Here is a 26,379-nt window from a genome sequence, read left to right on the forward strand (position 1 = left end):
AGTTGGCAATTGAAAACATGAAGGAGGACCAAACCTTTGAAATATTGGATTGGAGCTCCCCAGATTTTCGCACGATTGGCTCAACAAATTGTGCAGCTCATTGACAAGCTGGCAGCAGTTCAGCGTGATAGATATCGATGTACAGCAATCGAGCACAGCATCCGGAATTTTTAAGTCGATAGCGGAAGGCCAGTCAGCAGACAAAGTGGCCTGGATTGAATCCGTTGCTGTTTTGACACTCATGTAGGAACCACGTGTGTTGTAGCCCTTAGCTAGTTCTCTACACCCGAATATGACGAGCATCTTCGCCCTTATCACCATAATCTACGTATCATGTAGCATTCAGTCTTCCTATCACGAGCCATGTGTGGATAGAATCAACCAAGCCTCTTACCACCCAGGCATGAAGTAACATGCGTTTTGTGAAGTGCCTGATTTTGAGCTTTTCGGAGCTTTTCGTGGTGGCTTCGGTCTTCGGGGGGAGTCTTGAAGACCCATCCCGTTCCTTACCACTTTGTGTTCATGCCACTAGCAGATAGCTTCACCATCAATACCAAAAATTACTCAAAGAAACAAGTACTAGTAACATCTATATTTTTGTGAGGTAACTAAATTTTAGGATGTTCCCTCTATTTATATAAATGTAGGGTTTATGGTCCTTGCGGTCCACTGTGGATATTGAGATATCAGGACCACAATTTCCAGTCCTTAAAAATCACTCGCTCAACCACACCGCTACGGTCCTATCACAATCTAAATGTAGACAAAAGAATTTAAACATATTTAAGCAGCAAAACCAGTGGCAATTGGAGAGGTAGAGAGAGCGGTGGCGTGAGCGGTGTGGCATTAACATAATTCGTCCCCTGGCCGCTAGTTATCATCCGCCATATATCTCCCTCTCGATTCTTCTGTGATCTTCTTTCTTCCATTTGTCACCCGTGGACTTCATTCGTATTGACCCCCAACCCGAGGCATCTGAGAGAAAAGGGCCGAAATTCCCGTTCCAATCAAAACTCCGTCTTCTAATTCAAAATTAAAACACCGACACAGATTCATCTGACCCAAGCGATCTCCACCAAAATGTTGGAAGGGTTTCTCGCCTCGGTGCCACCGTCACCTGAGTGGGCTACCTTCTGGGGCAGTCTATTTGAAGGCGTCCTATCCGCTTTCTCAGTCTGGCTCATTGCTCAAATCGGCATCACGAGGACCTACGCTATTCAATTAATCTGCTCGCTATGCATCCATCTTGTCCTATTTCTTTTCGCTATTTTTTTTCGCTTACCAAGATGGATGGCCCAAAATGGCTATAATGGAATGCCTTGGGAGAACGATTGTTCTTTCTGTGTTTGGGGCAATTAGCCATAAATACTTTTATAGACAGGACCGAACACGTATGTATTTTCATTCGCCGAAATGTTAATTCTTCTACTGACTTTTACCTACAGAGATAGGAAGAAGGGCAAGTCAGAATGAGAAGTAGGCGGAAGGATATCAATAATGCCGTGAAGTATGAATATTCTTTCAAATATGATCATTTATAGGACCACTCAAAATTATCTTCACCTCTTGTTTTCTCCGTTTCCTTTCCCTTGGGCTAAATATAACTAGTAGTAATAGGTGTGGTTTAAACCCCTGGTTTTAATAAGGCAAAGTATGAGTCGGGTGCGCAAAGTATGTATGGGACTCGGAGATATATATTTTTAGGTACGATTCCAAGGTTTGTACCTAGGTAGACAAATTCTTGAAACTTGCTCAGCAGCACGCCATCATGATGCTACTAGTAAATCTGAATCTCTTGAATCATGTTGCTTTGAAAGAAATTGTGTTATAGAAGCTATCATAATGCAAGATGGTCGCTTATCCTTCCAAGTCTTTAGTCGGCCAATCCCCATGGCTGAGTACATATTCCGTCTCGGAGAATAAGTGGGGTCTCGGCATTTGGGTTGAATCCTTGTTCACTAGATCCCGACATCTACCACGGTTCCAATGTCGGAATGATCTTTATGTGTTGACACCATACATAAAACCATGATACCTCAGAATCCATCGGTCGGCTTCTCCCATTCAAAAGCTAGGCTTGAATTTGCTTTTTCCCACGGAAAGGAAATGTTTTCCGAAGGGTTTGTAGCGCCTTTGGATTGCCCCGCACCTCCGCCCAATATGGACTGACGTTCTTGGCCTTTTTTCGGAGATATAAGGAGTCAGGACATGGTGTCATTCCTAAGATTGTGCACGCCAATCAATCATCCGCTTTGGCTACTTTCACTCCTGATTAGCCTGGGAATTGCATTCACGCAGTCTGTTCGAGGCTCATCTTGAATCTGCCCCCGTTGCTCTCCCTCTTGTCTCCGGTTATCCCAGCGCCGTGAATACGAACTGCTTCCAATGTTACGACTCGAACCAGAGAATTATCCTACCTAGCTCTAAATCCGAGTCTGTCTTGGCTCATCTATCTAGAAGTGTTCTTTGAGCGAAGAGAATTGAATCGGCATGCCGGAAAATAACGTGGCTGCTGATCCCTCCGGGGATCTCGACGCAAATGCCATTGAAAAGAACATATTCGTCGATACGACCAACCTTCGATATGAAGCGACGCCAATCGATCCGGAGATTGAGAAAAAAGTATTGAGGAAGATAGATTTGTTTCTCATGCCTGCAATGGTGATTGGTACGACTCACCTTGAAACCACGCCTTTTGTGCGGGAACTGATATCTTACAGGCTATGGTTTAGTCTACTATGATAAAGTAAGCCTTCTCTATGGCTCTACAGTTAATACCAGGGACTAATTGAGCTGCCCTCAAGGCACTTCTTGGCAATGCTGTTCTTTTTGGAATGACCGCAGACCTTCAACTCTCTGTCATCGATACCTCCGTCAACCCCCCCTATAACCGACACTTCTAGACTGAGCTGGGCAACTTCTATTTTCTATTTTGGCCAATTGGTAGGCTCGTATCCTCTGACATACATGCTGCAATACTTCAACACAAGATATGTTCTTGGCCCAACAGTTCTATTGTGGGGGATCACATGTGCCGCCACAGCAGGTGTCACTACTTGGCAAGGCCTTTTTGCACAGAGATTTTTTCTAGGTACGAAAAAAAACCGGCAGTTAAATTCTCATTTTCTTACATCGCTCCTTGCCAGGTTTCGCCGAATCAATTATTCCGACCTGTTTCATGGTAACAGTCAGTGGTTTTTATACCCAGTCAGAGCAGGCCCTACGGCAAAGCTGGTGGTGGTCAGGAACTGCCTGGTTCACCATTATAGGGAGCGCCATTAGTTATGGGTTCGCTCAAGTGGAAGGCTCATTGCATCCGTGGCAGTATGTCTTCATTCTTGCTGGAGCGTTGACGTTCCTTTTCGGAATTTGGTGTTTCTTCCTCCCAACTTCGCCTGTTAATGCATGGTTCTTGGACCCGGAGGAGCGAATCGTGGCTACAGAGCGTCTAAGAACTGGTCAAACTGGATTGAACAACAAGAAAATCAAATTATCACAAGTCAAGGAATCCGTGTTGGACATCAAGCTTTGGCTGATATGCATAACGATGATCTCTGCGTGAGTTGGACAATCCGGCTGTTAGGTTTTGGTCTAACATGTGAAAAAAAAGATACACCGTGAACGGTGCGGTATCCGGCTTTGGCCCACTGATCGTGTCAACGTTCGGATATTCTACCTTGGAAAGCATTCTCTTCCAATTTCCCCTGGGTGGTATAGCAGGAATAGGAATTATTGGCACCGGTTGGCTATGCTCCAAGTATCGCAATATCAGAGTACTGTCCTTGGTTATATGCTGCCTGCCAGTAATAGCCGGATTCATCATGATCTGGAAATCAGATTGGGGTTACAAACCGGCTGTACCAGTCGCCGGTTATTCACTGCTTGGGTTTTTCGGCCCCGTTGTGGCTCTCACCATTTCGCTCGGAGCTGGAAATGTTGCAGGTAGTACAAAGCGCAGCTTCACGGCATCGGCTATATTTGTGGCTTATTGCGTGGGCAACATTATTGGTCCCCAGTTGATACGCAGTCAGACTAAGGATCGGCATTACCCAGAGCTTTGGACCGGTTTGATTATTTGGTCAGTTATCCCATGCATTACTCAATGTTTACTTTTATTGATAAACTAATATTAAACAGCTACTGCATCACAATAACGTCTGCATCTCTTCTCTATGTTCTTTGCTCGCGCGAAAATAAACGTCGGGAGTCGCTTGCTTTGACAGAGTCCGAGCGGGTGCGATTAGGATTTGAGGATTTGACGGACAAAGAAAATGTTTATTTCCGATATGTGTACTAGGCTTGTTTATTTCAAAGGGAAGTTTCATGTACCAGTCCAATATAATTTGTTGGTCTTGAGCTTCTCTTACCAGTTAGTATAGACCACTCTCCATTGATATGATTTCAAAAGCAACTCCTTACTTAGATGGCTCTTTATGAACGTAAACTATTTCAATTAATTGATGCCCGCTACTAGTTGTATGTATGATGTTGGACTTAAGTGAATTTTTATAGTGGAATGCCGGAATCGAAAGAAGGGAATGTAGATCGTGATACCCCATAAATAAATAAGAAGCCCCCACGGTTAGTGTAGGTGTGTCGAACAAACCTCTTTTACCAGAATTTTTCTGCCTGTCGAGCCTCATTTTCAGAGCTCTTGGTAATTCTCGTCATGAATATTATAACTCTTGTCTTAATCGCTACCCTTGCGCTTCTCACAAACGCCGCATCCACGAATTCGGGTGCCCAATTCAACACCCACAGTCCACAGGAATCATGTATAGCAGGTATGCTACCTTGAAAAAAGAAAGAAAACCCCAGTTTTCCAAAAACGAGTCGATTTCTCAAAACATTTAATAACACAACCATACGATACAGTTGGGGAACCCTGCGAGGCGGGCAACGAATGCTGCAGCCACAAATGTATCAATGCGAAATGCGGAGCGGATGATAATCAAGACACTCGCTGATTCCAACTTTCGAATGTATAATGTAATAGAATTAAACTTATTTCAGATCTACTAGTCTTAAATCTTCCCTAACCAACGAACTTCCCATGGACCTCGGCATCATTTGATAACCGCTGACTAATCACCGAACGCGGGGATTCGGCTTTCTCCAAGGGGACTCGGAATGATGAGTGATCTCCTTTCCAAATTATTCCCTGCCAAACTAGCATTGCGAACCATAGCTCTACTCTGGCTCAATCCAATCTAAAGACTAAAATGGCGGTGCCACAGATTACTCTTTATGTTGACATTGTCAGCCCCTTTGCATACATCGCGTTTCACGTATTAAAGGTAAGTTATTTTCCTCTTCTCTCCAACTTCACTCCTTGATTTGACTATGACGTCTAACGCGAACAATTAGAACTCGCCCACCTTCGCAAAATGCAATGTGGCTTATGTCCCGATTTTTCTTGGGGGGGGTTGATGCATGCTTGTAACAATACTCCGCCTATAAATATCAAAAGTACGTTTGGCTGCCAAGCACAGATTAGTTCTCTGTCTTGGAATCTCATACTTATCCCCTTCCTTTGATTACTGTTTCTTACTGACAGCTCCTACTAGACAAGGATAAATGGATGGGTCTAGAGCGCATGCGATGGGCAAAGTATTTCAATGTCCCGATGACAGAGAAATTCCCCGAAGGATTTCCCCCGAAAACCCTCGCGATCCAGCGCGCTCTGTGTGCCATTTCTCAAAGGTTTCCTGAGAAGCTCCCGGCTGTCATTGAAGCGGTTTACCGTTCTTTCTGGGTCGAAGAGAACACCCGGATCGGAGATGTTGAGGGATTTGCCCCCGTGTTTGAAACGGTTCTTGGTCAAAAGGCGACACAGGAGGTGCTGTCAGCGGTATGTTTCTCGATTTTTGTTCTATGTTTTGGTTTCTTGGCGGTCTTTTTTTTTTCTAACGTTGTTGCAGATGACCCAAGGCGAGGTTAAGGCTGCCTTGACTGCTAATACGGACAAATCGTTCAAGGAGGGCGCATTCGGTCTTCCGTGGTTCCAGTGCACGAATGCTGAGGGCAAGACTGAGGGATTCTGGGGTATTGATCATCTTGGAGTCGTGGCTGACTTTTTGGGATTGGATCGCAGTCGTGAGTCGGGCTTTAGGGCTCTTCTCTGATTTCGTTGTCTCAAGTTGTATAGTAGTACGACTAATGCCAGCGGCCTTTGAGGTCCCTGACTCGGTTTCTTCCGCTAATTTGTACAAGTGTCAAAATGTTATATTGTATACATTCCCAAGAAGTAGACCTATCCTACAAACAGTCCCAAGATCGCTCAGCGAACTGAAGCTCCATCCATGCAGGGACATCATATATTCATAACCGTAATATTACACCACCCCTCGATATCCTTTAATTTTTTGAGGGCGGCGGCTTCGTGCTCATATGTTTCTCTCGCAAGAAGTCGCAAATGCGTTCGGTATCTAACCGGTCAACACGCTGTTGTTCAGCAGCGTCCACAGTGGGATCGATAGCTAGACCATGGAGAGAAAGATCGTTAGCAATGCGAGACTAGTCTATTTAAAGCAACAGAAAAGGTCGTATAGTGTACCATTTCCGCCATTTTCATTCGTACCCCGGTCAAAGACCGTATTTGCGCTTGTACGGTGTGAATCGCCTCCTCCGCAACGGGGAGAACAGTTTCCTTCGCGCCTTGGACCTTTTCGCCAGCAACAGATGAGACTTCACTGCCGATTTCGGATATGGACCGGCCACCCGTGACGGAGTTGAGCTGTTCTTTCACGTTCGCAAGGACACCTTCGGACTCGGATTGGTGCGACTCCGAGTCAGCGGGCAGGACGTCATGATTTCTCTGTTCGGCGGGGCACTGGGAGTTTGTCGAGAATGAGTCGCTCGAAGAGCTCATAGTGGTTCTGATCGGGATATATTGGTAAAATAAATTAAAAGGAAGAGAAAGGAAACCCTATCCAGAAGATGCAGCAAATGCTAAGGCGAAAGGGGATGATGATAGGGCTGAGTGGACGTAGGGCTGACGGAACTTTAGTAGGGTGTAGGCAGGCAGGACTGGGGTATGACATCGATGCAAGGCGTGGGCCAGGGTTTTGCGACGATCCATTGATCCAATTACTAGGCAGAAGGAATCTCTCATCTCGGCTGAGATCATGGCGCGTGTTTTCCTAGGAAGACGTGGAGACGAGAGGATCTCGCAAGGCCAATGTGCCTGGCGATGACGTCGTTGGACCCATCGGGCACAATCTGTGGTTAAAAGGTGGCCATGTTTGTGAAAACTGATCATCTGCAGTCGTGTGAGAGTCAGGGAGGTGATCTGAGATCTATTGGCGACGGCGAGAGAGGAGAGTAGTTCATTTCCTTGGAATTCTGGTTGTGTGGTGGTAGATGCGAAAGGAAGGTCTCCATGCGACGCGGGCAGAGGAAGAGGGACATACAAAGAGAAGGCAGATATATCTACCAGGGCACAGGGCCATTGATTATTATTAGTATTCTGATATCAATATAGTCTGAATATATTCATTCCATACTCGTATATTTATATTTATATTTAATTACTTAATACTCCTATACTTACCTCAAAAGTTGTCCTCGTATACTTTGTGCCCCACCGCCCCCGCCAATCCGTCCCCGGTGTATCTCTGCATTTCCGCATTTCTGCATTTTCAACCTCCAACACTCCTACACCCTCCGAGTCCTCACACCCATCCTCACCTCCACCATGGCCCCCATCCCAGTGACAATAGTCACCGGCTTCCTAGGCTCAGGAAAAACAACCCTCCTCCTAAACCTAATCCCCCAACTCCCACCAACCTACCGCCTCGCCCTATTAAAAAACGAATTCGGCGACATCGCCGTCGACTCCCAACTAGCAACAACGCAATCAATCTCGGGAGTCCGCGAACTCCTCAACGGCTGCATCTGCTGCAATCTCGTCGGCCAACTGAGCGATGCGCTTGAACAATTACGCACCGAGGTTACGCCAGACCGAATCGTCATCGAAACGAGCGGGAGCGCATTTCCCGCAACTCTCGCTATGGAAGTGAATCGACTCGCGCGCGAGGGACCCTCCGCCGGGCACTTTGTGCTTGATGGTGTTATTAGTGTGATTGATGTTGAGAATTGGGAGGGGTATGAGGATACTTCTTATACGGCGAAGATTCAGGCGAAATATACGGATTTGATTGTTTTTAATAAGTGGGAGGTTGTTCCGGAGCAGAGGTTTGATGTTTGTCTTGATCGGGTTGGTGATTTGGAGATTGAGACGCCGTGGGTTAAGTCCATAAAGGGTGTTGTGGATAAGGATGTTTTGCTTGGGATTGACGGGGCGTTGTTTGCGAAGGAGAATGGTGAGAAGGATGCTGTTGCGCAGAATGGCGATGGTCATGGTCATGGACACGAACATAAACATGATCACCAGTCAGAGGTGGAAGTGTTGTCGGTTCTTTTGAAGGGATCGACTCCCGGAAAAACGATTGATGTTGAGGCGTTGGAGAACCTGCTCTCCACTGTGCCGAGGGAGGAGGTTTATCGCATCAAGGGTATCATCCGCTCCTCTGGGCAAAAGCCGCCGGCTGAATCTTCGGATGATCTCCAGATGAGGAATACCGGTGATGAGGCTAGTCGGTACTATATTCTCAACTGGGCTTTTGGGAGGTGGACTGCGACACCGTCGACTGTTGTTGCGGAATCTGCTGATGAGACGGTCGTTGCGAGGTTGACTCTCATCTTGGCTCGGTATGAGTCAACTAAGTGGAAGAAGAAGCTTGAGACTGGCGGTCTGGTTAAGGCTGTTGAGGATGGAGAGGCTGAGTTGGTTGTGAACCGACTGGTCTGAACTGGAGCTGGCTCCGATTCGCATTTACGTGTTGGGCAGGTTGATGATACCAGGTTCCTAGAATAGATGATAGACATGATGATGTACAAAGACATGAAGAGATGGAATATAAGAGAAAGCAGGCCTGTCGATAACTAGGCCATCTATTTGACATACCCTCTCAAAATAGACTGAAGGCGAGAAAATGCCCAGGTGCTCCATAGAACCTTGAACAGTCTAGCTGTTCGACTAGTAGGAAAGCTCATGATTGAATGCATATGGATGCTCTACTTGGAAGCGAATGACCGGCGCTGAAAGAGTAAATTCTTAACGCAGCGTAGAATCTAATCTATCGAATCTCCAAGAACGTCTATGGAGGGGAAGCAACGGCAACGCTGCGGTGGACGCGTAAAGCAAAAGAACAAACACTTGATTAAGAGCGTTGGGAGATATATCAGAGCCAAAAGTATTTTAGGCCAAAAACATGCATAGCGAATGAGAGCGAATGAATGACCGCAGTAAATGCGAAGGCAGAAACGAAAACAGACCAAATGGTCATGGGAAGCGAAGACCAATTCAATTAGATTAGTAGTCAAGAAGCGCCGAGGCACCAGTCTCGCTCGAGATGTAAATCACCTCGTGGTTGTCGGAGAATCCATTGAAGCGAGTGGCACTGCACTTGGTGTAAGCACCCATCTCCTCGAAATACAGCCAATCGCCGGTGTTCAGCAGACCGGGCAGATCAATGCGCTCGGTGATGACATCGATGCCGTCGCAGGTGGGGCCCCAGATGGAGTACGCGATGGTTTCCGAGTCTTGCGACTTCGGAGAGGCGTTGTCTGCGGACAGGAGGACCTGAGCAACGGGGTGCTGGTGGTCGAAGATGATGTTCGAGAAGTTGCCGTACACACCGTCATTCAGGTAGAGCATGTAGGCGTCGCGTGAAGGGTCCGCGGGGTCAGGGACATCACGACGAGCGATGACATTGGCGGCCAAGGTAAAGGCATTCGCAACATAGTAACGACCAGGCTCCGCAATGATCCGAATGTTCGGCGGGAAGTACGTTTCCAGAGCGTCGCTCAGGATACCGGAGAACTTCTCGAAGGTGTCACCGCTGAAGCCACCGCCCACGTCCAAGGTGTGCATATCGTGGCCAATTTCGGAGGCTTGGTCGAAAACCAGGCGGGCATCCTCGACAGCTTTAAGGAAAGCACGCGGATCCTCGGCACCGGATCCGACGTGGAAGCTAACGCCGACGACCTTGAGTTCGAGTTGGTGGGCCAGCTCGAGCAGCTGGGGGGCGATATCCATGGATGCACCGAACTTCATGCTCAGACGGCACAAGCTGGTAGAGTCATCGGTCAGAATACGGAGGTACAGCTCAGCCTCAGGGAACGTGGCCTTGATCTTGTAAAGCTCGTCGGCGTTGTCAAAGGTCATCTGCTTCACGCCAACCTCCTTGGCATAACGAAGGTAAGACTTAGTCTTGCAGGGCTGGGCGTAGATAATACGGCTTGGATCGATGCCCGTCTGGAGGGCGAGATCGATCTCCGCCTTGGAAGCGCAGTCGAATCCATTACCCAGCTGGGCCATGAGACGAAGCACCTCGGGGTCCGGGTTGCACTTCACAGCTGGAGAAAGATGTTAGCAAGAGGGGTTCGGCGATAAATACATCAAGATGTGGCAAAAGGGTCCTACCATAGAAAGGCTTGACACGGCCCAAATTCATCTTCCAGCGCATATGCTGGCGGTAGACCTCCCCCATATCCGCCACATAAAACGCATCCTCCTCTCCAGGGTCGCAATTGTCCACATCCACCTCGGCGGCCCTCTTCTTCAAGATTTGTAGGACAAGATCCTTGGCAGTCAACTGAGATTGCAACACATCATGCCCGCCATGATTGACGAGGGCGGAGTGATCACGACGAAAGTCGTTTTTGATGGTGCATATTTCAGCAGGGGAAACACATGCGGTTGGTGCCATCACTGTGCAGCTGTGACTGAGCACGATAAGTTCCTTTTTATTAAGAAATAAAAAAAGAACTAAGTTTGGTAGGTTTCAACAGTAATACAACTGCGTGTTTTAGGGAGGACGAAAAGTGTCACAACCGTAGTTGACTGGACCAAGCCTCCTAGACCCTTCCTCCTTAAGAGGAAGAACCTGCGAAGAAGTCCTATGCGGCAGCTCAAGAATTGAGGGAATAATCTCAGAGGGCGTCAAGGTGACGGAAAAAGGCGCACCGGACGGAAGTTTAGAAAAGGCAAGCAGGAGGTGGAATGTTGTTAAGAGTGTCGCGCTGACGTCGAGTGGAGACAATTTGGCTGAGAAGTAAAAGCGAGGCTGCGGGAGCCGTGGTGACCTTGGAGTGCCTTTGAAAAGACCAAAGGCAAGGTCAAAGCTAGAAAATTGGAAGAAGTCTAGTAGTCACCGGTCCAAATTAGCACCAGAATCACAACCAGACGGGGAAAGTATGAGTGAAAAAAATGGACGGTTGAGGGGGAGGAATTGGGCTCAGAGTTTTAAGTTGGGGGGAGACGAGGGCTTATTAGGGCACGACGTCGTTGGTTGTGGGAAAAAGGCGCACGGGCACAATTCCCAATTGAGGGAATACCGTAGCAACGACGGCAGCAGCTGGAACCAGAAATCACTCACCTGGGGAACCCAAAAGGAAGCTTGCGGGAGAAAAAAAGAAGAGGTAGAGGGGGGACTTGTTCTCCGGGGAGAAAACGGTGCGGGCTTGGGGCGGTGAAGAGCGGAAGAAAAAAAAATGCAGCGAGAGCAGGCTAGGCCAGGCCAAACCCAGCATAGGCAACTGTGACTGTAACTAGTACAAACATGTACATCCCGCGGCCTAACCTTGATATTATGCGCGATTTCCAGGTTCCAGCCATCCTACCGAGTAGTCTAGGGTTTTGGTTACTTTTGGACTTTTGCATTTGATATGTTTGCCTCTACTCCATACAGCTTCCCCCCCCCGGCAACATGCATGGGATGCGGCAATTGTCCCTGCGGATCACCAACCATACATCTCAGATAGTGTCCGGTTTCTTTAAGGTTCCCTGTAGCTGATTCCCTCGAAATATGCGGTGTGGTGGCCTCACAGCTGTCGGTGGCGCAGGTCAGTCCCCACTCAATCAAAGGATCAAGCCCTCTGGATGTGATCCTCTTTCTCTTTTCTTCCCCCTTCTGTCAAAGCGGACCGTACTGGATTCTGCGGCCAAAATGGACGAGTAAGTGGTTTTGTGCCTGCAGGATTGGCAAGCTGGAAAAGGCCCCCGCGATGACGCACGGTGGACACAATTCCGTGCAGCACGGACCAGTCACACGAGCCTGTCGCTTGTCTCCCAATGGTCACCGCTATGGGCACCCCATTACCCCTTCCGTTCTATTACCCACATCTACTCGGCCCGGCGCCGGTAGCTGTACATTTGAATCTCGTCCGACTCATCATGTTGGGTAGGTAGCTTCACGTTTGCCTGCTGGGAAACAAAGCCGGCCGTTGCCATCAATTCGAAAAACACAGCCTCGCTCTCGTGTCGACGCTTCAGAGCCACTAGAATCAGGGCGTCCGGGGAACTCCGAACCAGTCGCTCCAGACAGGAAACCAGGGCTGGCTGGCTATCCGAGTTATAAGTACAGTCGGAGACCAGGATCAGGTCCAATGGCTTGTCGCACAGTTCGGATGGCGGCTCAGCCCAGTCGAGAGTCTGGAATTTCGCGACCGAGTTGGCCTTGGGCTTGGATTGGTCTAGGTTCCGCTGAACAATCTCCTCCGCTTCAGGCATATCTGTCAAGAGAACTTCGCAGTTTTCTATCATCGTAGTCAACCCGATACCTACCATTCCGCAACCAGTGCCCAGCTCAATGACCTGGAGTGGCGAGCTTCGAGGGCTGGTGAGAAGCTGGTTGAGGGCAGGCATGCCGACGTCAACACCCTTGGTCACATCGTTGAGGAACATGATCGACGCGAGGGCCGCATCCCTGATCCCGTTTATTTAGCGAACAAACTCGAACAGGCAATTCATACATAGTTTTAGCAACTTGAACATACGTATGTAGAGCTCAGCGGAGAGATAGCTTACCAAAGGTGTCGCGCAATGCTATTACCCGTCTCTTCCCAGATCTTAAATCGAGTACTCCGCTCATCACCAACATAGAACTGGCGCTCAACCAACTTCGGCGCAGCCTTAGACTTAGAAAATGGCGCACTGAATCCCGCAACTACCAAAGGAGCTTTATCGGTCTTGAGTCGATCTTCCCCAATCTCGAGAACCTGGGCCTTGAAACAGGCCTCGCCATCACCGACCATGTTGGCCGTGAATGGACCCATGATGACGGGCAATTGGCGCGAACCAGCCTCCCAGTCATCCAGCTGCTGGGCTTTAATTTGAAGCTGGGGATGGCGCACCCATGTGAAGCATAGCTCCGCATCCTCGGCGAGAAAGTCGTTGCCCAGGTCATTGGTGATGGTGATCAAGGCGATTATATAGTATTCGTACCCGCTGCCTTTCTTCTTCTTCTCCCATTTGGGAGGCTTGAGGTATCGAACGTAGTAGACCATTTTGCTGGGTTGGTTTGTGTTTATTTCTTGGATCGCGGAGTTTGGTTCAATCTGTATTCCCTTTCTGGAACCCCACGGGCACGTGCCTCGCCTGCAGAGCGGGACAACCACGTGATTATGGAGTATAAGAGGGTTCATTCTTACATTTTTGTCAGTTCTTTGGATTAGTTGCTCTAAAGTTGTTGTTGATATGTAATAAAAACTATTATATTTAAGAACTGTTTTGAAGTAGCATACTCGCAATCTTGAATATCGCAATAGAGAAGACTTGTATTTGCTTTCTGAGCTGGCGCCCGAACATGATTATTGATGCCGATGACAATGTTGTCTTCAGCAGAAAATGTGATAAATTCTCCACCAGATAGAGCGTCTGTGACGATCAGCAGCCTCCTGTTCAAGTAAATCATCGACATGAAAAATGCGACATCCAGTGACCAAATCCATTTCATGCACTTGAACAATCTTGGTTCTATACCAAAACTTGTACGATCCATAGAGAAACAAAACCACAGGCGCAGCCAAATAATAAGAAAAAAAGGTACTTGCTCGAGAACTCGCAGTCATCTCACCATAACCAGATGGCCAAGCCGCAGTCCAAAACTGTGCGATCAGCACGAGGCAATTAAAGCCAAATCCGACCCAAGATCCAATCACGCCAGACTGAGAACGAAATGGCAACTCATCCAAATGCCGGCCCCGGTATTTCCAAGCCTGTCGAAATCGGACATGACACAAGCAAATAGAGCCCCAGACAAAGATCTCACCGAGGCCCACAATTGCCATTAACCACTCGAAGACAAGTGTCTGCTTCTCCGATGCGGCGAGGAAGCAAAGCAATCCAAAGGCGGATGTCAAGGCTATGGCCAATATAGGGCGGCCCTTGCGGTCAATATATGCCAAAAAGCGAGGCGCTTGGCCCTGTTCCGCGAGAGAAGATAAAGTGCGAGATGCACCGTAGACGGAGGAATTGCCAACAGATAAGACGGCAACCAGAATTACCACATTCACCACGGACGGGAGGCTAGATATACCTACCAAAGGAGTCGAGTTAGCTTTTTAAAAAAAGTTTTAGAAGAATCGAAGTATACATACCCGCATCCTCGATCGCAATGACAAATGGAGAGGCATGTGCATCAGCACTAGAAGATCCACTAACAAGTCTTGAATCTGTATATGGAACCAAAAGTCCGATTATAATGAGCGAGACGATGAAGAATAACAATATCCTCCAGAACACTTGCTTAGTAGCTTTTGGAATGGCTTTACGAGGATTTTCGGTTTCCGCAGCTGTAAGCCCCACGAGCTCAGTTCCTGCGAAGGCAAAAGCGGCCGTGACAAAGACATTGCAAAGACCCTTGAAACCATTATTAAAAGCCCCAGGGTTATACCAGTATTGACCACCAATATAATGACCCTGAGGCCCACCGCCACAATTCAGAATGATTCCCAGAATTCTAGATAGCATTAGCCACGCTCATGGTCGATTGTAGGTAAAGGGTAGTGTTGATCTGGAAAGAACTCACATAAATCCAATAATCGCAATAATTTTAATTATCGAAAGCACAAACTCGGCCTCGGCGTATCCCTTAACGCCAAAGAGATTGATACTGATAATCACCAACCAAAATATAGCGGCCCACACAGCACTAGAAACACCAGGATTCCAGTACTCGATCGTGATTGACGCGGCGACGATTTCCAATGGCAACGTAACTAGCCAAGAAAAAACGTACATCCAGCCCATAGCGAACCCCCAAGCCGGATCCAGAAATCGGGTGGCATATTGTGCGAATGAACCGCTGACAGGGAAAATAACCGCCATCTCGCCAAGGGCATTCATCATGCAGAATAGCATGCAGCCGATTAGTGTATAGGCGATGAGGATAGAAGCTGGTCCTCCGGTTGCTAGCGTACTACCAGAGCCCACAAAAAGACCAGTCCCTGAGGCTAGTTAGTGGGCTTGACAATGGAGAAAGGTACCAGTAGCTGTGATTTTTCTTCTTACCAATAGAGCCGCCAATTGCAATCATTTGAACGTGACGGGTTTTAAGACGGCGTTGGAGCGGTGGCTCTGGAGCATTATGTGGCCCATTTTCAAGTTCATGAGTTTTATCCAAATCCTTTGTGAATGACTGGGGATCTCTTCTGAAACTGTCGATAATACGTTGGCCGAATTGTGGTCGGATTGATGAAGAGTTACCCTCGGAAGCGACGACAATGGCGTCTCCTGGATTTATTTCTGGCTTCGAACTTTTGTCCGCCATACTGGCCAGCTTCGTTATAAAGTATAGCGTGAAAATTTGTGATAGTATGTTTTGAAACAAGGAAATATGACTTGAAATATTGATTGATTATATGGATCACTGAAGGCAAAGTGAAAGATCAAATGATAGCAAAAGCCCCAAAGTGCTTATAGATTGGGGATTTTATTACGCAAGATATCGGCAATGAAGATGAAATCACTTGACCCCGCATAAGATAAAGCTTACGCATTCTGGACTAGCCCTCCGCATTTGAAGTTTTAGCGCATGTAGCATTCGGCTATTTCCCGCCGGGCAGCGCCTTATTGAAGGGCCTGTGCACCCCAAAAAAGCTTCTAGCAGCCAAATTATGACTCAGGGGAACTATATTAGGTACTAGGCGATTGTCAAATTTATGTTCCTTTATCTTTGTATCTCAATATGGAATAAAATCTAGCCAATCTGCGCTATTTACCTCGTCTATAGATCCACCCATATGCTCGTCAACGTAACCTACAATTGAAGGCCTAGAGCGATCATAGACCTCCCACCGTCGTTCCAGAATCTCCAGTGCTCTTATGATGTTGCGAATGTGTAGAGTGAAATATAATTCCTGGAGGAGCTCTTTGACGAGTTTCCTGTCCTGACCGACGGCCTCGCAACTGCAAACTTGGTTAGTATTTCATGTAGAATGCTCAAATTGATCTCGCTTGTATTCGCATCTAAGTCACTTACCCGGCAGTAAAGATAGGTGTGGTAAGAAGAATCCAAGGTGAAAGCGTGGTTACCGGAGTGATCGCAGATACAGCATCCAGAATTGCTCTTACACAACCCTGAACTTCAGAAGTGAACGAAGGGAGACATTTTACCCTTCGATAAAGATGTATGAGACTTGCGTATTGATAGGCGGTATTGCAAGCTTGAAATTGAACAGTCATATCAGGATCATGCAGCACATCGCCAGGAAACTTGAGGCCAAAGTCTGCATCACGGCGAATCATGTACCTGATTGAGGTTTCGAGCTGATCCGACTTCTCTTCAACGTCACTAAAAGATTTTCTTGATTCGGTGTCGAGATCCGTAGCCTCTTCCCGATGCATCAAAAGGCCAATCTCCATAAGTACTATATTGAGGTCTGAGGAGTATCCGGTATACGTATCAAAGAAGTAGCTTTGATCGTCTTCTCGGATGGCGGAATTCGCAGAGGCCAGCTCCGACACTTTTCCCACCTCGGTGGTCGCGGTCAAAGCCTGTATTGACCAGAACCATCGAGACCAGAGCCAGAAACTGTATTCCGACTCATTGAAGTTTATCCTCGATGCAATCTCATTGAACATAGCTCCTGCACCGTTGACATGGACGCGCCAGGAGGAATTGGCGCGACCGGAAAATATTTCACAATGGCATAATGTCCGGATTGTATGGAGGAGAGGTTGGACTGGATAGCCAGGCGTCTCAAGATCTCGACGTAGACATCGCATGCTTGAAGCAATCAGATTTGCAACGAGATCTTCGGGCATAAATTGAGCCGGAAGCTCATTCAGCAGGGTATAGCGATGGAGAGCGGCGAATGCCATCGTAGCATAGAGTAGCGAGTCGGATTGGTGAGTCATTGGGAGAATGGTCTGACATATTTGGTCTCGAATATGGGCGGAGCTTGATATCTTTGACGTTTCGGTGATGAAGTGATGGAGGAGTTGTCGACTCGTTTTGGTCAATGCTGGGGAAGGCTGTTCAAGTTGTAGGTTGAGAGATGGAGCAGAGGTCTTGCGTCCCCAGCTCTGCTCGTGTAGTAGTACAGACTCATACTGAGAAGATTTGCCAAAGCCGCTTTGCACGTCGAATGTGAATTCATCTCTTCCTTCTTGGGAAGATGATTTTCCCTCCCTTGGTACGCGGCCATTCCATTTCAAGGTAATCTTATATTCACATGACACTTTGGCATTTGAACATCGCCCGCAACTCGGCTTCTGTTCATCGCATTTTTGACGGCGACGTTTACATCGAACACATCCGTGATATGAGCGTTTGACTGGCGTGGTCATCTTCAGGTTGAATTGGACACCCCGATAAAAGCTGGCCCATACCCCGCGTGCCCGCGTAGTTCGTTACCCTATGCACGAGGTAGTATCGGCAGATAAGCGGGAATCTGCGATAAACGCTTAAGGAATCCCGAGGAGAAACAGTGAGGGGTGGAAGGGTTGATGGATTGTGCGAGAATCTGACTCGAACATATCGCCCTGGCCTACCAAAGCGGGCTAGACAGGACAGACTAAACTTTAGCCACAAGTGTTTTTGTGACCAGATCGATAATGGGGAGGTCGGCAGATGGAATCCCAAGGCTGTTCCTGCATCTCCTCGACTTCCTAAATTCGGTTTAGCGTTATCGGCGTTGTGCGGAGTCGGCCGGCCATGGCGATGAGTAAAGAAAGGTAAAGAAAGATAACTAAAGAATTGGTGGGTGATCACCCCCAACCCCAAAGCATTTCCGACCAGTAATGAGTTCCATTATTCATTCATCACACATTTGTCGGCTTTCGAAAAGCAACCCTCATCTCCATCACCTGCCATACAGGGTTTAACCATCAATGAATGGGTCCTGACCCGCCGCACCAACTTCCACAATATTGTACGCTGCCCTGTTCTTATCAATGGTATAAGATGATGTGTTTCCTTGGAATATCTGTAACTCACTCTGACACCTCAAAGTACATATTTCAATAAAACACCCGCGATCATGTATACACTTTACCTATTGGTAATTGCATGCATTGCTTATCTTGCCTCAACGATATTTAGAGCCATCGCAACCAAGGTGCCTGGGCCATGGTATACGAATCTCACCAGTTTCGTGTTGAAGTACTATGAGTTTCAAGGGAAACGTCGAGTCTGGATTCACAGTTTACATGAACGCTATGGACCTGTTGTTCGTCTAGCTCCCAATGAGGTCGCATTTGCCAATTTGGAAGGAATGAAAGAAATCTACCAAAGTGGTGGAAGTGGCTATGACAAAACAGAGTTCTACAATCTTTTCAAGCAGTACGGTCGCCGGTAGGTTTTGTGACACCCATGCAACAACGTTGATGCTATACTAATCAATATCTAATATAGACCCATGTTCGCACTCTTGAACAAAAATGAAGTATGAACTACTACCCTGAAACAGACTGTATATCAGGATGAGTACTAATGAAAAGCAGCATTCGCAACGAAGAAAGCTATTTGCGGAACGATATGCCATGACCAACATTTTGAACTCCACTATTATCCAGGGAATTCAGCAGAATGCTGCCAAGGTTGTCCAAAAATGTGCTGCTTCTGCTGGTAGTTATTTAGACACTTATGTCGGTGACATTGAACATCTACTAAGATCCGATTCCGCCTTGCTGACTACTACTTAGACGGTACTTCATTGCTATGCCCTTGACTGTGCTTCGCATGCTCTCTTCAATCCATCTGGCACAAAGTCCCTTGATGAGAAGGAGGATTATGTATTGATGGAGGATCTTTCATACGACGATCGGCTCCAAAGTAAGGACATTATCTGTACAATTCAAATCTACATGACTAACTTGAAACGCTTAGGCAGGCTTGTTCAGCATCACTGGCCCGTCTTGGCATCTATTCGGTCTTGCTTCACCCCTAAACCTATGATGTCTCTGTCCCATACGTTTGTTCTTAACAGAGTTTCCAACACAAAGACGGAAGAGTCAGCTCTGCTCCATAAGCTGCGAAGCAAGGCCAACAATATTGAAGAAATTCAGATGGCCGCGGAATGTATGGATCACTTAGCTGCGGGAATCGATACAACAGGCGATGCGCTCTGTTTCCTCATGCATGAGTTATCCCTTCCAAGGTCACTTTCGGTCCAGAAGCGTCTCCACCAGGAAATCATTGACAACCCGAACGCCAAACTCGACGATTTACCGTATATGGACGCTGTTATCAAGGAAGGGCTAAGACTTTTCCCACCGATCCCAATGAGTCTGCCTCGATATGTCCCCAAAGAAGGGAGAGATATCAGCGGTTACTCACTTCCTGGGAACTCGATTGTTAGCTGTCAAGCCTATTCGATGCATCTGATGGATACATCTGTATTTCCTAATGCGTCGGAATTCCTTCCGGAGAGATGGCTTGAGAAGGAAGGGGAAGCGGAGAGAAACAGACTTTTCTTTGCATTCGCCGCTGGAGGTCGAGGATGTATCGGAAAGAAGTGAGTGCCCTTTTTCAATTGAATATGCTGCGCTATACTAATTTGTCGCAGCCTTGCCCTTGTCGAAATGAAGACGCTTCTCCGAGACATTTATGGCAGGTTCACGACAAACATCGCACCCCAGATGTCTAGTGACATGTCGATTGACGACCAGATTATCGCATCACGACCAAAGGACCAAAAATGTCTTCTCACATTCCAAGAAGTATCGGTTTAATGTTGTGTTTATTGTTTGTGTAGGCCACTGGAGCGAATGATTTAGATAGATTGTTGAGAAAGCATAGCAAAATAAGAACAGAAAATCAAGCAATATCAGAGGCTCAGAGCCATAGCCAGTAGGCTGCTTAAAATGTATAGTAGACTGCTATTGAATAGTGCTTCCGCAGTTTTATACATCGGCTTTCCCTTTTGGGAAGCACCCAGCTACCCCAGTTTCACGTGCTCGCTGACTAACCCAATGACATCGTCGCCAACCGCTCGTTGCTCCATCGCTCACCCAACCACCCAACGCGCCGATGAAGTAAATTCGACTATACCAGACCCTCTGTCACTGGTCATCTGAGACGAGCTTCAAGATGATGCGACCGCGTGATCCGCGCTTTCGGCAGCGGATCAACCAACTCTCCCACAACTTCGAGACCGCCAATGAAACCGCCCAAGAGGGACTCTACACCTTTTCACAGAACTACATTTCCCCCTGCCTGGCCGCGGTCGGCAATTGCGTCCAGACTTGTACAGACCCGTGTCTTCCAAGTCGAGACGACCATCTCCGTCGCCGGCGACGCGGGCGTGCCGAAGACAACTTCGATTTCTATGATGATTGGGACAACGAAGAGACCGACGAGACGTTACTAGGATGGGGCACCGGCGAGCTGGACCGTCTCCTAGCTGGTAGTGGTCTGGCCAGGGGGAGTGCGGAGCAGCCGCGTCGCCCGAGGCGTATGAGTTATGGTACACGTCACACAAGACGGAGGAGCACGGTGCACATTCCAGATAATCGCAGCGACCCGACCGTCATTCCCAGCTCGTCACTGATTGGATTTCTTGAGCGCTTCCCCTGGAGGTTAGGTGCGAAGGGCGTGAAGTACCGACCGTCCGCTGCGGATCTACAGGAACATCCTGGTAGCTTGAAGCGACATCCCCAGGAGGATGAGCCTTTGATGGAAGCTACCGAGGACGATGGTGATCAAATAGCCTACGCTTGGAATGGGCGGAACCGGAGCTCCACACAGTCCTCGAAAGGAACGGCGAATTCTTTGAGCTCGCGTGGTGATTTATTTCCTAGTGACGAGGAGGAAGATGCAGTTCCGCTGGATGATGAATTTGCGCTCGCCTTTGGCCGCCGGGGAACTGGCCTGGAATCAGATGACCAGTCTGGAACAAAATCAGAGATGGTAAGGTCGGCGTCAGGAACGTCCAGCCTTGCTGAGGCCTCTTCTAGAAAATCCAAGAAGAAGAACAAGAAGAAGAAAAGGCGATCTTCAACAAAATCACCAACGAGTCCTGACTCTGGTGTTATTCACGGCGTCAATGCCTTGTCGATGGATGATCTGAAAATGGAAGAGGAACGCGCAAGACTAGAAGAAGAGTCTGCGATTGAAAGAAAGCGTTTGGCTGCTCAAGAACTGGCCCACCAACGGGGTCTTGAACTTGATGACGCTCATGCGGTATGAGTTACCAAGATTGTTTCCGAATGGTACTTATACAAATGCTAACTTGATTTCCCAGCCTGCTCAGCACTCAAAATCGACAGAGCAACCACCTAACAACCTCGAAAGGCAGGCCTTCTATTTAACTAACGAAATCAAAATCCCCAAAACTCGTACTAGAAAGTCAAGCGATTCATCCGCTCGCCAGTTGTCAGATGACCAACATGAGCCGTTCCTGCATTTGGGACAGAAAGCCCAGCCACCGCAGAATCTCCGGGTGAGACAGGTACCTCCCCTCGTCTCGGATCAGTGAAGTCATCAGATGTAGCTCTGGATTTGGCCCAGAAACCGCATTCTCGCGACGCAGACACGCTGAATTGATATCTGGCTGCGCCGTACTTGATGCTGGTTGCCTGACAACTGCCATACTAGCTGTACGATATTATGACTTTTTTTCTCATGTACCTTATACCCCGTCGATAATGATTTAATGGACTGTCGACTGCGATCGCTTAGATGCGAATACGCGTTTGCAGTGTGAATTGATAACGCTGCCCTATGTTGGCATCATTTGGACCATACACTTTCCCTTAAGTACTAAGAGCTATCTCGGCCTTGAATATATTTCGTATGAACATTATTTCATTCAATTTTGTATGTTCAAATTTATGCTACCTGTATCCAACCCCGGGGCATCCCGGCGGGCGTAAATAGTACTATTCAAAGCTTCTAGCTAGTAGTCCTATCTCCGAACAGGATCCACCCGCTGCGGGGGCTTTGTCGTCAGCCGTCGCCGACTTCCGGGGTTCCTCGAACAAGCCAGCAATATACCGTACAAGCCCTGGAGCTCCCGAAGATCCAACTATACAACTTGAATTACTGCCACCTATCTATCATATCTCACACCAGCAGGATACCCCACTCCGCCAGCAATCGCACCATGGCCAAGGCCGAGAACGATCTCCAGAGTATGCTCTCCAAGGGCCTGGACCCGAAGGAGCTACCCTGGTATGAGCCGACAATCGACGAGGTTCCAGAACCGGCGAAGACTATACTGGAGAGAGTACAGCAACATCCCGTCAGATCAGGTTCTGCAGCATGTTGTAGACGTGGTGAGCTAAAGAAGGACCGCGGTATGCGTATCGTCCGATGTGCTAACATATGGACTAGAGGGAACGAGCTTATTCAGTCGTAAGTCTTATCCTTCAAGATTCATTTCAAGAAGGAATTTATCTTAGGAGGTAACCACCCAAAGAAATCCCGTAGTTAACAAAATCTAGTTCCCCTACCCTTGCATTGGTTCATTCCGGTTTCTTGATCTGAGCATCCCCCAATCTCCAGTCTATACCGAGGTCCTTCAACGACTCAAGTCCGGCGAGAAGCTCCTTGACGTAGGCTGTGCCATAGGACAAGAGCTTCGGCAACTCGTCAGTATCAGCTACGCCTAGGCCCGGGTTGTCGAGGAAAAGTCGAAGCTAATAACTGTATCCCAATGAATAGGTTTACGACGGAGTCCCATCAGAAAACATCTACGCCTCCGATCTACGCCGCGACTTCTTCGACATCGGGTACGATCTATTCGCCGATCGCGAGACCCTAAACTGCGACTTCATAGTTGCAGATATATTTGACCCGAACTCCGACCTGGTGAAGAAACTTACCGGAAAAGTAAGCATTGTCAATGCAGCTTCATTCTTCCACCTCTTCCCTGGGAAAAGCAGGTCGAGGCTATCAAGCGAGTTATTACTTTTCTTCGTCCTGAGCCTGGGTCGCTTTTGATTGGGAGACAGGCTGGAAGGACTGATCCTGAGGACCCTGATGATAAAGAGAATGCGCCGGGGAATTACCGGCATGATCTTGATACGTGGAAGAGGATGTGGGAGCAGGTTGAGATGGAGACGGGGACTAGGTGGAAGGTTGATTCTTGGAGAGAGGATTGGCAGGGTGTTGATAAGGGGTTTGATAAGTATCATGCGAATGTTGAGTCTTTTAAGCTTCGATTTGTGGTGAGGAGACTAAAATGAATTTGGCTACATGATGAGCTAGAGATTTAGAACGACTCGGAGCTGCTTCAACGAAATATTCATTGGATTTCTACTGGCAAAGAAAGTAGTTGATGTATATGAGATGGCATATATTCGTTGAAATAGATATTTACAGATAAAGCTCCCCACTATCTACATGAGACCATTGTTATGTGATTGATGAGGCTCATTACCGAATATCCGATTAAGAGTAGACGGCAATGCATCCTGCATGGCCTCTGGAGGTGTTCCCCACTGGGCACTAGCCGCGAACTGCTGAGCCGGGGTTGGCATAAGGCCCGAGCCATAGGCGACGGATTGTAAGCCGGTCTGTACAGGCTGGACTTGATGTGTTGGAGATTTCTGGGTGTGGGGAAATGCGGAATCCTGGAAGAGCCAGGGTGGGTTTGCGAGGGACATGATTTCTTGGTCGAAGATAGCCCAAGAATCGTCTGCGTTGGCGACTGGGAATGCGAGGGCGGAGGTTGTGTCTGGTGGAGTGTGCATGGCTTGCATGCTTGATTCGAGACGTTGGGAGAGAACGGTGTGGACGCTTTCGGAAGATTGGTGGGATCTTTCTAGGCTGCGGAGATGGGCCTGGATTAGGTGGAGGTCTGTAGAAGGGTCAGTCTCATTCATTATCTTCCAGTTATAGATGAGGGTTCTTACCGTCTTGGTGTGTCATGCCGTCTTCCACGCCGCGGAGTAAGAGAATGGCAGCCCAGGTGATCATCTAGGATAAATTAGCTTTTGATATAGCAATAAAGAAAAAAGACAAGGATGGTCTTACGATCAAGTCCCAGTTCGACCAGATGCTGGCATCGTCCTGGCGTAACCTCAATACCGCACGGGCTGATACGAGCAGCTCATGTCTTTCGACGGGGGTGATATTTGCCGAACTCAAGTCAAACCCCCGAGCAGGGTGATAGATAGACAGAACGTATAGTTTATGCAAATGATATTGCAAAAGTATCACGATACCCTGTCTATCTGAAGGAGATGGCTCTAGAACATGGCGTTGTGGTGTTAGACCCGAATTTCCAGCCATTATATAGTAAGTATGGTAGTGAAAAGGAACTTACGAGATGCCCCATTATATTTAACAAGCCAATCGTCAATCTTCCGCGCCCAAAGACGGATAACTTCAGAGTCCTGTTCGGTAAACGAGGTCTGGATGACAGGACTATCAGGAACATCGGCATTGATTGAAGACCAGATAGTCGGTAGTCCCCTGCCCACAAAGTGGCTGAGACCGTAGTGCATCATATCAGAGAGACTCTGGTATGCATTCCCCTGATGGTTGTCAACGCGCTGGATACCTGGCGTTGGAGGTTGCCTGGGCAGCATAGGATAAGACATATGCATAGATGCATGTTCGATATCGATAACCTGAAAACTCATTAACCCCTTAATCAACAATGGCTACCGCATGTGCCATCTTACCTGAAGGCCGGAAAATAACCCCCGCCATTCTGGAGTCGTGGCATCTATTTGAGACGGGCAGTGATCCAGCCAAAGGCGGTATGCCATCGCTATCCACGAGCCAGTAGCATCAATATAAGCCTCTGAGCTCAAACTCGCCATGATAAGGCCAAGGATATCGTTAAATGCTCTTCGCTTCGGTGGTAAAGAGTCGGCGGAATCATCAGTTGTATGGCTTTCCCGTCTTGGAGGAAGACCAGGTCTGAAGCTCGGTGTAAGTAATTCATTTATAGCGCTGCAAGTGGCGGCAAAGTAACCCGCATCAAATGAGGCCAGCTCAGATGATCGGTGATGAAGAGCAGAAATGTAGAGAACAGATGCAAGCAGTAATGGTGTCGGTGATACGAATGCATCCCGGTCGCTTAGAAAATGCAGCAGGGGCAGATTGTTTAAAAACCTTAGTCACGCAAATTAGGAGCAGTTCGGGGCTATAAGCATGCTTGTCCGGAGGAATACTTACGAGCTCCAAAGCTTCTTGATAGTGGGACGTGACCAGACCTTCTCATCTGGCACCGGCCGAGTGATAGATCTCAAGTGAGCGACAGCATTCCAGACGCCCTGCAATGGTACGGAGTCTACTTCGTCGTCGATACTCATATCCTGCGAGACGGATCCTGTCTCGGAGGCGTCTTGGGTGATGCCAAGCGCAGCTTCGATACGATCTAGGCGATCGAGGATAGCTTGCTGATCAGGTGCCGTTGAAGTTCTGGTGATCAGCAGTTCATTCTGGGCCTCATCGACAAGTTCATGAATGGCAGAAGCCTTGAGAGTTGGTTAATTCAAGTTCAAGTTGACAACGAGCGAGGCATTGCATTGCATTGTATTGCATTGCGGGGCGTAATGATAGTAGAAAAAACAAACACACATTGGCACGAGGCTTAAATACACAAGCTGTTTGTGTATGCCTACATCGGCGACACGGCGGAGCCCCTGAGACCTCACATTTCATCTGTGGGCGGTCAATCGAAGATCATCCCAGATCCTATGCAATGCACATGCTCGGGCGCATACCTTTAATCGCCTACAATTGACTGGTCCCACACAATCAGTACCTTTCCGATCCACATGGTGGAAAGGGGGGGGACTCACCACATGCCTTGGTAGGCTTGGGGCCCAGGACCATTTTGGCCTGCTTCTCCATGGCGATTGGAGATCAAAAGGTCGCATCTTACGAGATCCAGGAGAAACCCAAAGTTGAGTCGGTCGTGATTAACAGAAGCACGTGATTAAGGCTGGAGAGGCACGGACCGATTTTCCGGGGAGATCCACATGGAACTATGGAGATATGGAGATATTGTGATATGGAGAAGATATTATTATTACGGAGGATTAAATTCATTTCTATATGCTACTCGTACAGCTTGAACTAATCAAGGCATGATTTATGTTCTCACATTTTTAGTCCGTCCTGCGTAGGC

General features: G+C 47.9%; 12 protein-coding genes across 12 annotated transcripts; 6 read left to right on the top strand and 6 right to left on the bottom strand.

Moving 5' to 3' along the window:
- Nucleotides 1-2,490: 2,490 nt before the first annotated feature.
- Nucleotides 2,491-4,297, top strand: N7509_003711 (MFS general substrate transporter; the record flags this gene model as incomplete). Its single annotated transcript, XM_056628348.1, has 6 exons — nt 2,491-2,668; nt 2,721-2,746; nt 2,845-3,091; nt 3,147-3,558; nt 3,611-4,078; nt 4,138-4,297. 6 exons carry the CDS (start codon nt 2,491-2,493, stop codon nt 4,295-4,297), a joined length of 1,491 nt encoding a protein of 496 aa, XP_056491082.1.
- A 925-nt stretch (nt 4,298-5,222) lies between these two features.
- On the top strand, nt 5,223-6,125 carry N7509_003712 (putative 2-hydroxychromene-2-carboxylate isomerase; the record flags this gene model as incomplete). The annotated part of the gene is made up of 3 exons (XM_056628349.1): nt 5,223-5,297; nt 5,558-5,851; nt 5,922-6,125. The coding sequence occupies 3 exons, from the start codon at nt 5,223-5,225 to the stop codon at nt 6,123-6,125; spliced, it is 573 nt and encodes a 190-aa protein (XP_056491083.1).
- A 232-nt stretch (nt 6,126-6,357) lies between these two features.
- N7509_003713 (uncharacterized protein) lies at nt 6,358-6,871 on the bottom strand (the record flags this gene model as incomplete). Its single annotated transcript, XM_056628350.1, has 2 exons — nt 6,358-6,516; nt 6,581-6,871. The coding sequence occupies 2 exons, from the start codon at nt 6,869-6,871 to the stop codon at nt 6,358-6,360; spliced, it is 450 nt and encodes a 149-aa protein (XP_056491084.1).
- An 825-nt stretch (nt 6,872-7,696) lies between these two features.
- Nucleotides 7,697-8,812, top strand: N7509_003714 (CobW-like GTP-binding protein; the record flags this gene model as incomplete). Its single annotated transcript, XM_056628351.1, has 1 exon — nt 7,697-8,812. One exon carries the CDS (start codon nt 7,697-7,699, stop codon nt 8,810-8,812), a length of 1,116 nt encoding a protein of 371 aa, XP_056491085.1.
- Nucleotides 8,813-9,376: 564 nt separating this feature from the next.
- On the bottom strand, nt 9,377-10,784 carry N7509_003715 (type III PLP-dependent enzyme; the record flags this gene model as incomplete). Its single annotated transcript, XM_056628352.1, has 2 exons — nt 9,377-10,422; nt 10,490-10,784. Coding segments are annotated over 2 exons (1,341 nt in total), but the record flags the coding sequence as incomplete, so codon positions are not given.
- A 1,406-nt stretch (nt 10,785-12,190) lies between these two features.
- Nucleotides 12,191-13,353, bottom strand: N7509_003716 (uncharacterized protein; the record flags this gene model as incomplete). The annotated part of the gene is made up of 2 exons (XM_056628353.1): nt 12,191-12,773; nt 12,875-13,353. The coding sequence occupies 2 exons, from the start codon at nt 13,351-13,353 to the stop codon at nt 12,191-12,193; spliced, it is 1,062 nt and encodes a 353-aa protein (XP_056491087.1).
- Nucleotides 13,354-13,683: 330 nt separating this feature from the next.
- Nucleotides 13,684-15,617, bottom strand: N7509_003717 (amino acid permease; the record flags this gene model as incomplete). Its single annotated transcript, XM_056628354.1, has 4 exons — nt 13,684-14,384; nt 14,446-14,807; nt 14,877-15,294; nt 15,359-15,617. 4 exons carry the CDS (start codon nt 15,615-15,617, stop codon nt 13,684-13,686), a joined length of 1,740 nt encoding a protein of 579 aa, XP_056491088.1.
- Nucleotides 15,618-16,029: 412 nt separating this feature from the next.
- On the bottom strand, nt 16,030-17,638 carry N7509_003718 (Zn(II)2Cys6 transcription factor; the record flags this gene model as incomplete). Its single annotated transcript, XM_056628355.1, has 2 exons — nt 16,030-16,255; nt 16,329-17,638. 2 exons carry the CDS (start codon nt 17,636-17,638, stop codon nt 16,030-16,032), a joined length of 1,536 nt encoding a protein of 511 aa, XP_056491089.1.
- A 692-nt stretch (nt 17,639-18,330) lies between these two features.
- On the top strand, nt 18,331-20,023 carry N7509_003719 (cytochrome P450; the record flags this gene model as incomplete). The annotated part of the gene is made up of 6 exons (XM_056628356.1): nt 18,331-18,644; nt 18,705-18,735; nt 18,794-18,937; nt 18,995-19,124; nt 19,179-19,806; nt 19,858-20,023. 6 exons carry the CDS (start codon nt 18,331-18,333, stop codon nt 20,021-20,023), a joined length of 1,413 nt encoding a protein of 470 aa, XP_056491090.1.
- Nucleotides 20,024-20,381: 358 nt separating this feature from the next.
- On the top strand, nt 20,382-21,768 carry N7509_003720 (uncharacterized protein; the record flags this gene model as incomplete). The annotated part of the gene is made up of 2 exons (XM_056628357.1): nt 20,382-21,473; nt 21,535-21,768. The coding sequence occupies 2 exons, from the start codon at nt 20,382-20,384 to the stop codon at nt 21,766-21,768; spliced, it is 1,326 nt and encodes a 441-aa protein (XP_056491091.1).
- A 627-nt stretch (nt 21,769-22,395) lies between these two features.
- On the top strand, nt 22,396-23,479 carry N7509_003721 (uncharacterized protein; the record flags this gene model as incomplete). Its single annotated transcript, XM_056628358.1, has 6 exons — nt 22,396-22,463; nt 22,525-22,567; nt 22,626-22,646; nt 22,736-22,846; nt 22,956-23,123; nt 23,246-23,479. The coding sequence occupies 6 exons, from the start codon at nt 22,396-22,398 to the stop codon at nt 23,477-23,479; spliced, it is 645 nt and encodes a 214-aa protein (XP_056491092.1).
- Nucleotides 23,480-23,632: 153 nt separating this feature from the next.
- On the bottom strand, nt 23,633-26,102 carry N7509_003722 (fungal specific transcription factor domain-containing protein; the record flags this gene model as incomplete). Its single annotated transcript, XM_056628359.1, has 8 exons — nt 23,633-24,093; nt 24,149-24,212; nt 24,270-24,484; nt 24,562-24,868; nt 24,923-25,358; nt 25,422-25,723; nt 25,827-25,891; nt 26,051-26,102. The coding sequence occupies 8 exons, from the start codon at nt 26,100-26,102 to the stop codon at nt 23,633-23,635; spliced, it is 1,902 nt and encodes a 633-aa protein (XP_056491093.1).
- Between the last annotated feature and the right edge of the window lie 277 nt (nt 26,103-26,379).

The sequence above is a fragment of the Penicillium cosmopolitanum genome (genome assembly GCF_028827165.1).
Source record: "Penicillium cosmopolitanum strain IBT 29677 chromosome Unknown utg000005l:1.0-4006212.0:1.0-4009387.0, whole genome shotgun sequence".
NCBI classification, from domain to species: Eukaryota; Fungi; Ascomycota; class Eurotiomycetes; order Eurotiales; family Aspergillaceae; genus Penicillium; species Penicillium cosmopolitanum.